Source organism: Corvus brachyrhynchos, unplaced genomic scaffold (assembly GCF_000691975.1).
Source record: "Corvus brachyrhynchos isolate BGI_N302 unplaced genomic scaffold, ASM69197v1 scaffold245, whole genome shotgun sequence".
NCBI lineage: Eukaryota > Metazoa > Chordata > Aves > Passeriformes > Corvidae > Corvus > Corvus brachyrhynchos.
In genome coordinates this window covers 5561506-5575881 of record NW_008238988.1, presented here as the reverse complement: position 1 = coordinate 5575881, position 14376 = coordinate 5561506, and the positions used below count along the sequence as shown (strand labels likewise).

General features: G+C 55.8%; 1 protein-coding gene across 5 annotated transcripts in view; it reads left to right on the top strand.

The window, feature by feature from the left end:
* Positions 1 to 14374, top strand: part of FRMD6 (FERM domain containing 6) — a 38238-nt gene extending 23864 nt beyond the window's left edge. For 4 of the 5 annotated variants that reach the window (XM_017738902.1, XM_017738901.1, XM_017738904.1 and 1 more), the window contains 13 exons: positions 3681 to 3866; positions 4652 to 4742; positions 4885 to 5027; positions 5642 to 5718; positions 6209 to 6395; positions 7389 to 7544; positions 8087 to 8152; positions 8242 to 8310; positions 8986 to 9160; positions 10043 to 10369; positions 10464 to 10589; positions 11304 to 11395; positions 11478 to 14374. In XM_017738902.1, coding sequence (XP_017594391.1) covers positions 3768 to 3866; positions 4652 to 4742; positions 4885 to 5027; positions 5642 to 5718; positions 6209 to 6395; positions 7389 to 7544; positions 8087 to 8152; positions 8242 to 8310; positions 8986 to 9160; positions 10043 to 10369; positions 10464 to 10589; positions 11304 to 11395; positions 11478 to 11762 — 1893 coding nt within the window. In that variant the 5' untranslated portion in view covers positions 3681 to 3767 and the 3' untranslated portion in view covers positions 11763 to 14374. Of the gene's footprint in view, positions 1 to 3680; positions 3867 to 4651; positions 4743 to 4884; positions 5028 to 5641; positions 5719 to 6208; positions 6396 to 7388; positions 7545 to 8086; positions 8153 to 8241; positions 8311 to 8985; positions 9161 to 10042; positions 10370 to 10463; positions 10590 to 11303; positions 11396 to 11477 lie in introns of those variants that run through there. The other variant, XM_008637319.2, reaches the window with a different exon arrangement.
* The last annotated feature ends 2 nt before the right edge of the window (positions 14375 to 14376 follow it).

Genomic DNA, 14376 nt, shown 5'->3' with positions numbered 1-14376 from the left:
TCCCTACAGCAGGGAAAACATGGCTGGAAGACCTGGATCTCCTCACTCTGCTGATCCATGCCCAAGTCCTCATTCCCAGTGTTTTTTCCAGCTGACTTTGCTCTCTGGATGGAAAACCCTTTGGAAAACTGCTTGGGGTGGAAGTTCCTGCTTGGAGTGTGGGGTGACCTCTGTTGCCCCCTCTGCTGCGGGGCAATCCAGGGGGGCTCTCCCTGCAATCCAGGATCTTTCCAGCTCGGAGGCGGGAAGGCTGGGCTGGATCTTTAAAGGTCCCTTCCAAGCCAAACCATTCGATGCTTCCATGTTTGTGCCTCCTGTCAACGCTTCCTCCGGAGCGGGAGCGACTCGGCGCGGGGTCCCAGGGAATCAAAGCCGACATTGTCGGAATGAGCAGCAGATGCTTGGAAAGAATTTGCCGGCGTCTGGCTGAGGTTGCTGCAGGCACAGCACCCTGGAAAGGGCTTTGTGTGTCCCCTCGCTGAATCCCCGCAGCTCCCAGGGCTGGCAGAGCCCCTGGGAAGCGCCTGGAACTGAGGGATTCTCCGTAGGGACTGTCCCTATGTGGTGGGCTGATGGAATGTTCCCATTCAGCAGCAGGAACTGGGATGTTTTCTATACAAATACCAAAATGTACGGTTTGGGGTTGGTTTTGTTTTTTCCCTCCGATGTCCGTGCTCTGCTGACGCCAGCTCGTGCAGTTTAATCCCTGGTGCTCTGGGACCAATCCAGGCTGCAGGAGGAGGAGGAAATGCAGTGACTGGTGTGGGGGCAAACAGCCCCGGAATGCCAGAGAGCAGCAGGACAAGAGGGAATGGTTTTAAACTGGCAGAGGGCAGGGTTAGATGGGATATTGGGAAGGAATTCCTGACTGGGAGGGTGGGGAGGCCCTGGCACAGGGTGCCCAGAGAAGCTGTGGCTGCCCCATCCTTGGAAGTTTTCCACATTGGACAGGGTTTGGAGCAACCTGGGCTAGTGGAAGGTGTCCCTGCCCGTGTGGGGGCTGATATCCAGGAGAGAATCCCAGTGATGGATTCACCGGTAACTCAGCAGTGGGTGCTGCCCGTGGCTGGAATTCCAAGCTGGCTGTAGCCTATGGAAAAAGCTCTTGTGCACCACGGGGACTCAAGGAGCCCTCAGGGTGGGAGCAGGACAGGGAGGGTGCTGGAGGTGCCCCGGGACACGGCTGCTTCGCCGGGAACCCGGCCCCTCCCCAGCTCAGCCCGCGCAAGTCCCATCACGCCGGTGCCCGGGAGCTGCCGGTGCCCGGCCGGGCCAGGACGTGCCAAATCCCTTCAGCCCCGTTGCGTGCATGCCGGGGTTCTTAATGAACCCCAAACCCAACCCGACCATGGCGCTGCCGGCTCCTGTCGGGATCAGCCACGGCCGGGCACAGCCTCAGAGCATGGATACCATGGAGAGGTGCCAGGCACAGCCACGGTGCAGGGATGCACTGCATGGATGCCACGGTGCTCCAGCACGATGCATGGATGCCACAGTGCGTGGACGCAATGTGTAGGTGCAAGGCACGGGCATCCAGGATGCACGTCTGTGCTGCGCAGATGCAATGCATGGCTGCCATGATGTTCCAGCTCCATGCGTGGATGCCACTGCATGGATGCAATGCATGGCCACAACGCACCATCCCAAGGCACGGATGCAATGCAGGGATGCCATGGTGCTCCAACACAATGCATGGATACCACAGTGCACAGATGCAATGATGCACCACTGCAATGCATGTGTGCCATGAGGTTCCAACTCAACACATGGATGCCACAGTGCATGGATGCAATGTGTAGGGGCAATGCATGACTGCCAAGATGCACAGATGCAATGCATGACTGCCATGATGCATGGGTGCAGTGCACAGGTGCCATGATGTTCCAACTCCGGGCATGGATGCAGTGCAAGGCCATGATGCCCACGGATGCAACACAGAGAACCCGTGATGTACCACCACAATGCATGGATGCAGTGCATGGATGCAATACATGGCCCCAGTGCATGGGTGCAATGCATGGCTACCAAGATGTTCCAGCTCAATGCATGGATGCCACAATGGATGGATGCAGCGGAGGGCCATGATTCATGTGGATGCAACAATGTGCCACCAGAATGCAGGGATGCAATGCATGGATGCAATGTGTAGGTGCAGTGCATGGCCAGGATGCAGGGATGCAATGCATGGATGCAATGTGTAGGTGCAGTGCATGGCCAGGATGCAGGGATGCAATGCATGGATGCAACACACCATCCCAAGGCATGGATGGAATGCATGGATGCCGTGATATGCGGATGCAATGCGTGGATGCAATGCACCATCCCAAGGCATGAATGCAATGCATGGATGCAATGTGTAGGTGCAGTGCATGGCCAGGATGCATGGATGCAATGTGTGGATGCAATGCACCATCCCAAGGCGTGGATGCAATGCATGGATGCCGTGATACACAGATGCAATGCCTGGATGCAATGCACCTTTCCAAGGCATGGACACAATGCATGGATGCCATGATATGCGGATGCAATGCATGGATGTAATGCATGGATGCCGTGACACGCGGATGCAATGCGTGGATGCAATGCACCATCCCAAGGCGTGGATGCAATGCATGGATGCCGTGACACGCGGATGCAATGAGTGGATGCAATGCACCATCCCAAGGCATGGATGCAATGCATGGATGCCGTGATACATGGATGCAATGCATGGATGCCCTGCGTGGACATGACACGTGTTCGAAATCCATGGATGCCACGCATGGAATCCACGATGCACGCACACAACGCACAATACACGGACACAACCTCCCTGGTGCGGTCCCAGAGTTCCTTGGCGATGGGAAAGCATCGCCTCCGGATTTCCCAACTTCTGCAAAACCCCAGGAACCACCAACAAAAAGTCACCTCGGGGCACTTTTTCCTCCGTGCTGCTGCACAAATACGCAAATTCCAGGCTTTCGGAAGCCAAAGGCGCTTCCATGTAGACCAAAGCAAATATTTGGTGACAAGGGAGACACTCTGCCTGGGTGCCAGCGTAAATCTGGGGTAGGAAAAGACTGAACTAGGTCAGAGTTTAAAGTCCATCCTCGTGGTGTCACGTGGGAATTTGTGTCCTTGTGGATGGTGGGGTAAAAAGTGCTTTGGGAATATTCACCCTCGGAATTGAGAATTTCCTGGGGTCAGTGCTAGGATGGATTCATCGGCTCTGCATGGCAATTCCCATCTGCAAATCCCTGTTAGTGCTTGGATTGGTTTTTTTCACCCCAGCAAAGAGTCGGAACTGGGGGGAAGGATGTTGGAAGGAATGTGGGGGTCCCCCTGTGGGTTTTCCTTACCTTTCCATGGCTGGCAGGGAAACCTCCCACTTCCAGCACTGCTCCTTGCTGGCCCAACTGGCTTGTTCCCAGCAGATAAACTTTTATTTATTTTAATGATGCCAGAAAAGCCTTTCCTGAGGTTTTTCTGAACTCAAGCCAGGAGAATCAAACTGCTGGCTCAGGTTTCTGGGGCCAAAAACCATGGGGGTGGCTGTGGTGGGGTGTGCTCAGGGGTTTTGGGGGGCACCCTGACCATGAGCCCGTACCTTGTGGGAGCATGCTGGTGGCTGGGAAGGATGGGGGACGGGGATGGGGAGCTGAGGGTGCCGTGCCCAGGGCTCATCCCCCTTTTTCCCACAGGGATGGCGCCCGCGGGGCCCGAGGCCGCCCCGGCCCGCCGGTGAGGTGCTCCCCACCAGCCACCCCGAGCCCCCTGCCCGGAGCACGATGAACAAGCTGCCCTTCCACAACAACAGAGTCATGCAGGACCGGCGCAGCGTGTGCATCTTCCTCCCCAACGACGACTCCCTCAACATCATCATCAACGTAAGGCGGCGCTGGGCAGCCCCCGAGCGCTGACATTTCCATCACCCCCCTCCCCCGGGGCTGTGTTTGCACACCCTGGGTTTGCTCCTGGGTGTCATTTGGAGCCGGCCTGGCCTCGCCCTGCCGGGGAAATGCTCATGAGGTATTCCCCCGAAGGCTGCGGCGGTGTTTTACGCTCTCCTTCCTCTCCTTGCTCGACGTACTGCTGGCAGCAGCGGGGTTTGGGGAGGGTGAGCTGCTGCTTGGCACCCCACGGCGTGGCATGAGCCCCATCCTTCAGCCTCACACCACAAATCCCTTCTGGATGGCACTTCAGCCTCGTCCAGCCCAGGGAATAAACAGGAGGGGCTTTGGCTCTGATTGGGATGGAGCATTGAATGTGAAATTCCCCCACTTTTTGTTGTATTTTTTATTAATTCACCCCTACCCAATGTTGCTGTTGATGCAGGAAAATGTTTAAATTCCTTTCAGAACTTAAAGGGAGCTTATCAAAAAGATGGAGAGAGATTTGGAAAGAGGCAGATAATGATAGGATAAGGGGAATGGTTTTAAACTAAAAGAGGAAAGATTTAGATGAGATTATAGGAATAAATCCTTGCCTGTGAGGATGAGGAGGCCCTGGCACAGGTTTCTCAGGGAAACTGTGGCTGCCCCATCCCTGGAAATGTTCCAGGCCAGGTTGGTTGGGCTTGGAGCAACCTGGGATAGTGAAAGGTGTCCAGAGGGTGGAATGAGATTAGGTGGACACAGATGCTTCCAGGGCTCACAGAAGGGATTTTTTGCAGGTGAAGATTTTGTGCCAAGAGTTACTGGTGCAGGTGTGTGACCTCCTGAGGCTGAAGGACTGTCACCTCTTCGGGCTCAGCGTCATCCAGAGTAAGTCAGTGGCTTAAGTGTGCAGCTTACCCCTTTTGGTGGCCTCGTTGGGTGACGAGGAGGTCACAGCTGGGTGACCAATGGGTCATGGCGGGAGGCAGGGAACACGTGGGGATGCTGATGCCACCTCTGTCCCTCCCAGACAATGAGCACGTGTACATGGACCTGGCCCAGAAACTCTACAAGTACTGCCCCAAGGAGTGGAAGAAGGAGGCCAGCAAGGTCAGCGGTGAGGTCTTGCATGGAGAGCTGACGGCAGTAAGGCCACCTCTGTCCCCGTCGCAGGTCACTTCCAGGACCCGGGAACGCTGCCAAGGGGTGGGGGGGCATTTAGTCAGTGTGGGGCTGGGGGGTGGATGTGCGAAACCACATCCCTGGGGATGGTGGTGGTGGCATCCCTGGGGTTGTCACTGCAAGTGCCACCACGTGCCCCAGCTGGGGGTGCATCCTCCAGGCTCAGTCCCTGGAGCTCATATTTTTTTTTCCTGCCTTATACTTCAGCAGAGTTTTTAAGGTCCCTTCTTTCCAAGTTCTAAAATCAAATTGGGGTTTTTTCTCCCCAAAGCACCTTCTCATTATTTCAATGCCGAGGGGTGTCCAGGCTCCGATGCTGGCGCTGAGCTGGTGGATGATGGACTGAGAGAGGGAGAGCAGCAATGAGGGGTTGCAGAACTCCTGGGCTTCTCAAACCCAACCAACCTGCTTCTTTAATTCCAAATCCCCTTCATTTCCAGCATTTTGTGGGGGAAAATGGGGGACAGTGGAGGAACAAAAATGCCATTGGTGCCATGGCAGGCAAGGGCTGGCTGTGACAGACATGACCCCAGAGAGTTGAGGTGAGGGGTTGGGATGTGATGCTGGGATCCCCACAGGATTCCTGAAATCCTCCTCCCTTCCAGGGGATCGACCAGTTTGGGCCGCCGATGATCATCCACTTCCGAGTGCAGTACTACGTGGAGAACGGGCGGCTCATCAGGTAGGGTGTGCCCACCCCCACGGGCACCTCCTGGCATGGCTCTGCAGCCTCGGGGTGCTGTGGGGTGCTGAGCACATCCCAAAAGCTGGGGCTGTTCGTGGGTGGGTGCTGAGTGGCTCCTCACAGGGGCAGGTGGGGACACCCCCCCCAGCCAGCAATGACAAAGCCTTTCGGGGAGTGAGGACGTCATGTTCACGGGTTTAGCACAGCCTGATTTGGACTTAGCTATGGCTGGGTGGGAGCTGCAGGTCCTGCTTGAGGGCTAAAACGATTTCCATGGGTTTGGGGACACAGTGGCACCTCCACAGATTTTTTTCTTGGGGGGTTATTCCACCTGGCTGGTGAAGCGGCTCCACGTTCACGCCGCTGAGTGGGAATTTTAACCAACGGGGAAGAGGGAGCAAAACCCCTGGGTGATGCCTCCCTGAGGGCTTCCCAGTGGGTGTCCCCTGGCTGCTCATGCCTCCTTGTGTCCTGTGTCCCTCCCCAGTGACAGGACAGCTCGGTACTACTACTACTGGCACCTGAGGAAGCAGGTGCTGCACTCGCAGTGTGTGCTGAGGGAGGAGGCCTATTTCCTGCTCACTGCCTTCGCCCTCCAAGCCGACCTGGGAGACTTCAAGAGGAACAAGCACTACGGGAAGTACTTCGAGCCCGAGGCCTATTTCCCTGCCTGGGTAAGAGATCCTGATGTGCTCCCTGCTCTGAGCTTGGCGCTGGGCTGCTCGGAGCCTTCCGGCCCAATCCCGGTCCCTGGGTTAATCCTGGTTATAAATAACCTGGGACAGCTGTGGGGATGGAAATAGCTGCGGCTTGGGGTTGGTGTGGGGCTGGTGGGAATTCCCTGTGTGCTGTTGGGATGCTCCCGGGGGATTCCCTGCGAGCATTGCCCCACCACCATCAGGTGCAGCCCTCTGGGAACTGGTGGCACGGAATTCCAGAATCCCAGAATGGGTTGGGTTGGAAGGACCTTAAAGCCCACGCCGTTCAATCCCCTGCCATGGGCAGGGGCACCTTCCACTGTCCCAGGTTGCTCCAAGCCCCGTCCAACCTGGCCTTGGACACTTCCAGGGATCCAGGGTCAACCACAGCTTCTGTGGGCACCCTGTGCCAGGGCCTGCCCACCTTCCCAGTCAGGAATTCCTTCCCAATCTCCCATCCATCCCTGCCCTCTGGCAGTGGGAAGCCATTCTCCCTTATCCTGTCATTCCAATCCCTTGTCCCAAGTCCCTCTCCAGCTCTCCTGGAGCCCCTTCAGGTGCTCAAGGCTCTCTCTGAAGCCTTTTCTTCTCCTTCCCGACCTCTTTCTTGGTTTTGTCCCAAAATCTTCCAGCTTCTCCTTTTTTCACACACGTCACTGGGGAGTGGTGGCCCCGGGGCCGTGTCCCCAGCCACGCAGGGAGTCCATGTGTGACTGTCCCTCCCCCAGCACAGGTGCCACCAGTGGTGTAGGCTCCGTGGAATGGGCACACGGAGCACCCTTCCCACTGGGAAATCCCACTGGCAAGAAGTCACTGGCTGCTGTAATTATTTAATTTTTGCTTGGAGATCTCTAGAACAAAGCTCCAATTCCCCCTTTTCCCTTGAAACCACCACTCCCAGGAGCGCTGGGGATGCAGCCCTGAGCGAGCCCAGGGCAGCTGGACAAGCTTCTCTCCTCCTTCTGCCAGGTGGTTGCGAAGAGGGGCAAGGATTACATCCTGAAGCACGTGCCCAACATGCACAAGGACCAGTTTGCCCTGACGGCCTCGGAAGCCCATCTCAAGTACATCAAGGAGGCCGTCAGGCTGGACGACGTGGCCGTGCACTACTACAGGCTGTACAAGGTGAGCCCTGGCCCTGTGGTTGTTGGGATCTTGATTTTGGGAATGCCCTCCCTGAGAAATACAACCTGGGTTCTTCTCCTGGGAATGAAGCCGTTTGTTTGCCGGGAGAGCTGGAGGTGTTTCAGTTGAATCTCGGAATGGTTTGGGTTGGAAGGGACCTTAAAAGCCCATCCAGTTCCACCCCGTGCCATGGGCAGGGACACCTTCCACTGTCCCAGGTTGCTCCAAGCCCCGTCCAACCTGGCCTTGGACATTTCCAGGGATCCAGGGGCAGCCACAGCTTCTCTGGGTACCCTGTGCCAGGGCCTCCCCACCCTCCCAGCCAGGAATTTCTTCCCAATATCCCATCTAAATCTCTTTTAGCTTAAAACCATTCCCCCTTATCCTGTCAGCATGCAAAGTCGCTTTCCATTTTTCATTTGGCACATTAATCACAGAATGGTGACTGGGGTGACTGCAGGAGGACCCCTGGGCTGAGGTGGGGTGGATTTATCCACTTCATGCTGCAAATTGTGTATCTAAAACCATTTCTCCCCCCTTAGGACAAAAGGGAAGTGGAGGCTTCGCTGACGCTGGGGCTGACAACACGAGGCATCCAGATTTTCCAGGTAGGTGACAGAATGAAGGTGATGGCTCAGCTCAGCTCCCTGCCCCTGCCAGAACCCTCAGCCATGGCTCCATCTCCTCTTTTTTGCAGAACTTGGATGAGGAAAAGCAGCTGCTCTACGACTTCCCATGGACAAATGTGGGCAAACTGGTTTTTGTGGTGAGTGCCACCTTCCCTACCTGGAGTACTGCTTCCAGCTCCAGGGTCCTTGGCACAGGAAGGACATGGAGCTGTTGGAGCAAGTCCACAGAAGGCCATGGAGATGCTCCAAGGGCTGGAGCACCATTTCCTATGGAGCCAGGCTGGGAGAGCTGGGGGTGTTCACCTGGAGGAGAGAAGGCTCCAGGGAGAGCTCAGAGCCTCTTCCAGGGCCTAAAGGGGCTCCAGGAGAGCTGGAGAGGGACAAGGGCTGGAGGGACAGGACACAGGGAATGGCTTCCCAGTGCCAGAGGGCAGGGATGGATGGGAGATTGGGAATTGGGAATTCCTGGCTGTGAGAGTGGGGAGGCCCTGGCACAAAGAAGCTGTGGCTGCCCCATCCCTGGAAGTATTCCAGGCCAGGTTGGACAGGGCTTGGAGCACCCTGGGATAGTGGAAGGTGGAAGAGGATTGGGCTAGATGGTCTTTAAGGTGCCTTCCACCCCAAACCACTCCGTGATTCCACGATCCCCAGGCGGGGCATCCCCTGGGCTCAGCTGTGGGCGTGGGATGCCGTTGGCACAGACCCCCAGCAGGCGATGACAACCCATGGGGTTAACGAGGAGCTGCAGCAGGACTGGGTGAGAATGGGAGCATTCTCCTCTTCGGGGCTGATGTCTCCCTTGTCCCACCCAGGGCAAGAAGTTCGAGATCCTGCCGGACGGGCTGCCCTCGGCCCGGAAGCTCATCTACTACACGGGCTGCCCGCTGCGCTCGCGCCACCTCCTGCAGCTGCTGAGCAGCAGCCACCGGCTCTACATGAACCTGCAGCCCGTGCTGCGCCAGGTCCGCCGGCTGGAGGAGAACGAGGGTAGGTGCTCCAGGCCCCAATCCCGCCGGGACAGGCTCCCACGGGGCGTTTCTGCCTGTGAAAGCACCTGGTGCTTGTGCCAGCCCCGTGCCCACAGCCCCCGCACTGCTGTGGGATGGGCACAAGGCCTGCGGCCACCCCTGATATCCCAGTTCTGCCCAGTGCTTCAGCACAGCTTTCCCAGTGCCCCTCGTCCTTGTGAAAGCTTAAGGTCTTCTTGCTCTTCTTTCCTCTCCTTGTCTTCCTCTTTCTCTTCCTCATCTTCCTTTCTCCTTTTCTTATTTGTTCTTCTTGTCCTGCTGTTCTTCATCCTCCTCATCTGCCTCAACTTCTTCCTCCTTCTCATCTTCTTCATCTTTTTCTTCCTTGTCTTCCTCATCTTATTCCTTGTTCTCATCTTCATCCTCCTCTTCTTTTGTTTTCCTCCTTCTCGTCCTTCTCTTCCTGTTTCTCTTCCTTCTACTCTTCCTCTTCTTCCTTCATCTCCTCTTCCTCCTTCTCTTTCTCATCTTTCCCCTTCTCATCTTCCTTTCTCTTCCTCATCCTCCTCTTTCCTCCCCTCTTCTTCCTCCTCCTCATCTTCCTCCTCCTCATTTATTTTCTTCTCTTCCTGCTCCTCCTTATTTTTTGTCTTCTTCTTTCTCCTCTTCCTCGACATCTCTTCCTCCTCCTCCTCCTCCTCTGTTGGAGGGACAGCCCCTCACAGAGCACAGCAGGTTTGGGGCTCCTGCCCCACCATCCCTCTGTCACCGTCTCCAGCTGTGCCACCACGCTGGGCTCGGGTGATAATTCCTCTGGGTGCCAGGGGGTCCGTGCCCTTCCAGGGGGTCCGGTTTCCCTGGGGGTTGTGGGAATCGTGCTGATTCCGTGCCCCCCTTGCAGAGAAGAAGCAGTACCGGGAATCCTACATCAGCGACACCCTGGACCTGGACATGGAGCAGCTGGAGAAGCGCTCACGCGCCAGCGGCAGCAGCGCCGGCAGCATCCGGCACAAGCGGCTGTCCCGGCATTCCACCGCCTCCCACAGCAGCTCCCACACGTCCGGCATCGAGGCCGACCCCAAACCCCGGGAGATGGGGCCCGAGGACGGATTCTCGGGCACCGGCGCCCACCGCAAGCTGAAGACCTGCAGCTCCATAGGCTGCTCCCACGCCTCCGGTGTGGAGAGCGGCGGGAAGGACCGGCTGGAGGAGGATTCCCAGGATGACGGTGAGGCGCTGGTTTGGGTTTTCCAGTGGTTTTGGGCTTGGAGGGTGCTCTGAAGGTGCACACCTGACTTGTCCTGTCTCCTCGTGTCCTGCAGAAATCGAGATGCTGGTGGATGATCCCCGGGAGCTGGAGCAGGCCGGGGAGATGGAGGTGAGCCCCGACATGTGCGTCTACATCACCGAGGACATGCTGCTGTCCCGCAAGTTCAACGGGCACTCGGGTAAGGTGGTGGCCGCTTCTCTTCCCAATCCCCCAGTGCAAGTCATGCCTTTGGGAGCTGGAATGAGATGATCTTTAAGGTCCCTTCCAACCCTGGTCATCCTGTGGTTCTTTGGTGTTTGGCAGAGTGGAATTAGCCCAGGGTGTCCACTGGGACATGAGGAAAAGCTGTTCACCCAATGGGTTGAAGGAGAGGTGGGGTAAAGAAAAGAGGAACCTCTCTCAAGTTGTGCCAGGCGAGGTTTAAATTGGATATCAGGGAAAATTTCTTCCTGCAAAGGTTTGTCCAGCCCTGGCACAGCTGCCCAGGGCAGTGGTGGAGTCCCTGTTCCTGGAGGGATTTAAAAGCTGTGTGGATGTGGTACTTGGAGACACAGCGCAGTGGTGGCCTTGGCAGTGTTCAGGGAATGGTTGGACTTGATGATCTTCTCTGGAGCTGCACCCAGAAAGTCACCTGCATTTCCAGCTTTGTGCTGGGAGCTACTGGGAGGTCTTTGGGATGCCAGGCTCCCTGGGGACAGCCTTGAATGCCATTTTGGGGCAAATTTGGGAGGCTTTGCAGGTAACGCTGGTTGCAAGTGGAGCTGTAGGGCTGAAGACCCTGCATTGCGCTGAGGGAGCCTTTGTCCCCATGGACAGCAAGAGTGGATCCCGGCAGAGCTGAGCCACCCCAAAATAACCTTGGCACCCTCCTCTTCCTCTCTCCTTCGTGCAGGACTCATCGTGAAGGAGATCAGCTCCTCCACCTCCAGCTCCTCAGAGACGGTGGTGAAGCTGCGGGGGCAGAGCACCGACTCCTTACCCCAGGTACGTGGGACTGGGGGCTTTGGGATTCCCCAACCCCCTGGGCTCCCTGGCAGACCCTGAGCCTCCTCTTGGCTTTTCTCAGACGACGTGCAGGAAACCCAAGACGTCGACGGACCGGCACAGCCTGAGCCTGGATGACATCCGGCTCTACCAGAAGGACTTCTTGCAGTTGGCCAACCTGTGCCAGGACACGGCGCAGAGCTTCACCTTCGGCTGCGCCCACGGCCTGGACGAGGACGGGCTCTACTGCAACGGCTGCCTGGCCCAGCAGTGCATCAACATCCAGGACACCTTCCCGGTGAAAAGAACCAGCAAATATTTCTCCTTGGATCTGACCCACGACGAAGTCCCCGAGTTCGTGGTCTGAGTGTGGGGAGGCTCCGACGCCGCCTTCCCCCCGCCCCGCTCCCTGCAAACCATGGGAACTGTGGCACTGCACCGGAGGATTGTCCGGATAAGGGGCGGGATGGGGGTGCCCGGGCACGGAGTTGGTTCCAGAGGAGTTTGTGCCAAACACAAGTTGTCTTATTCCGACTGGGAGGAGCACGGCTCCGTGTGAGCCGGCAGAAGCCCACCCGTGTTTTCTCGTGGCCTCGTGGCGAGGTGGCCTCTCCCCCTCCTTGCCCCCAGGTGACTCCAGGGCAACTGGAAAGTGCCAGACTGTCGTGTTCAAGCCAAGCCAAAGAAATGTAAATAACCCTAAAGGCCAGTATGGGAAGGGAGAATCAAGCAATAACCAGCCAGGGATCTCCGGGCACGGTGATGTTCCATGGAGGAAGGCACGGCCAGCAGCTCCTGGGGCAGAGCATGACCCCAGTTTGTCCAAAAACCTGTGCTGGAGATCAGGCCGCAGCAGTCCCAGCCAGGTGGATGATGGCTGGAAGCTCTCAGAGCCATTTGCAACTTGTTTTTATCTTTTTTTTAATTTTTTTTTTTGAGAGCAAAACCCCCAAAACCAAAAAAAAACCCCAAAACCCACCCAAAAAAAAAAAAAAAAAAGAAGAAGAAAGCAAAGGAGGATGGAAAAAGATAAATCCCCTATAAGGATAATGCAATAATGCATCCCAAACATTGACTATCTAGAGAATACATATATAAATATATCAAGGTATGTATGTTTATATATGTCTGGATCTTATAGACCCATTTGTGTTTTACTCCTGCTCTAAAACACCTTTTATACAAAGGATCTGCCTCTCTTCTTTCACGAACTCTGTCAGCAATCCTATATTTTTCCTAAGCACTAAGGTGAGAAAACAGACTTTCCTCTCGAGGAGAACGTGCATCCAACCGCCTCGTCCGTGTGGCTCTTCCCGCTGCCGTCTCCGTTCCCATTTCCCAAGGCTTTCCATGCGTCTTTAGGTGTCTTACAGTTGGAATCATTCTGCCAGAGGATGATGGTGACGTGCTAGGAAAATCCCAGGGTGGTTTCTGAGTGCGTCCCAGGGAAGCCAGACAGCCCAGGTGGAATATTTGCCGTCGGTTCCGGAGGGTGAAGCATTGCAGAATTGATGATCACAGCACAATGCCTTTGTAGTGGGTATTTTTAATTAGAGTTTAGCCATTGACAGCCAAAGTTTTGCCATATTTTGATATACCACCGTTTGTTTTTTTTTAACTGGAAGCTTTTTCTTAAAAAAACAAACCAAAAAAAAATTGTAATTATTTTATAAATAAGCACAATCTTATTTTTATAAGAAATGTTGGGGGAGGGAGCTGAGAAAGGGGAGCTGGTACCAAAAGAAATGGAGCGTAGCTATAGGCAGAGTGCACTAAAAAATCCCTTGGGATGTTGGGATATGGGAGAGCTGCTGTGGGACCGTGCCACTGGCACCATGTCCCCACCCCAGAGCTTGATCTGGCCCTGCCTGAGGGGTTTTATGGGAAAAATGTCAACATCCAAATGCTGGCAGGGCAGGATGGGGTCCCTAAAGCATCCTGCTCTCCCTAAATCCCCACAGGGCAGGATGATGGTCCCTAAATCCCTACAGGGCAGAATGGGGGTCCCTAAAGCATCCTGCTCTCCCTAAATCCCCACAGGGCAGGATGATGGTCCCTAAATCCCTACAGGGCAGAATGGGGGTCCCTAAAGCATCCTGCTCTCCCTAAATCCCCACAGGGCAGGATGATGGTCCCTAAATCCCTACAGGGCAGAATGGGGGTCCCTAAAGCATCCTGCTCTCCCTAAATCCCCACAGGGCAGCTGGAGCGATGCTGCCTGGGGCTCAGGGCTGTGTATCCCTCTCTGGCTTGGGGGAGACCCCACCAAATACCCCAAAAATCTCTCTTTGGGTGCCGTATCCATGGCTGGGATAAGGTTTGTGACTCCAGACCCCATCCATGGCTGGGTTTGCAGTGTGTGCACCAGCAGCGTGAGCTTCCATGCTGGCACAGGCAGGAAAATTCCCCAAATTCATCCCCAGCCTCTTTTTCCCTGCTGTGGCAGCCCCTGGGGGCTGCAGCACCACCCTGGGTGCTCTCCATGGGATCCTCACCCTGCAGAAACCCAGAGCTGGAGGGAAAAAAGGGATAAATCGTGTAAAGAAATGCTCAACGCTGCTCTGAAGTGGGGAGGGGGCAGCCAAAGCAGGGCCTCTCCTTTTCTCCTCCCCATCCCATTGTCCTGCAGTCGAAGCTGGAGTGATGGGATCGGAGTGATGGGGTTGGGATGTTGTTGAGGGCTCTGATGGAGCTTATCCCTACAAACAGCAGCAGTGCCAGGGAGCAGGGGGACACAGAGGTGCCATTTATTCCCAGTTATTCCGCAGGTGGCCGGGGCGGCTCCGGCAGGGGCCGGGGGTGGCCGTGCCCGCCTGCCCTTGGGGCTGTTCCCCCTGCAATAAGGGGCTGTCTGTCTGCACAAAATAGTCCTTTCTGTGAAAGGATCTTCCCATCAGGGCGATGGGAGAGCCCAGTGACTGTGTTGCAAAAGGAAACAAAAAAAAAAAAAAAAAAAAAAAAAAATCAAGGAAAAAAACAAG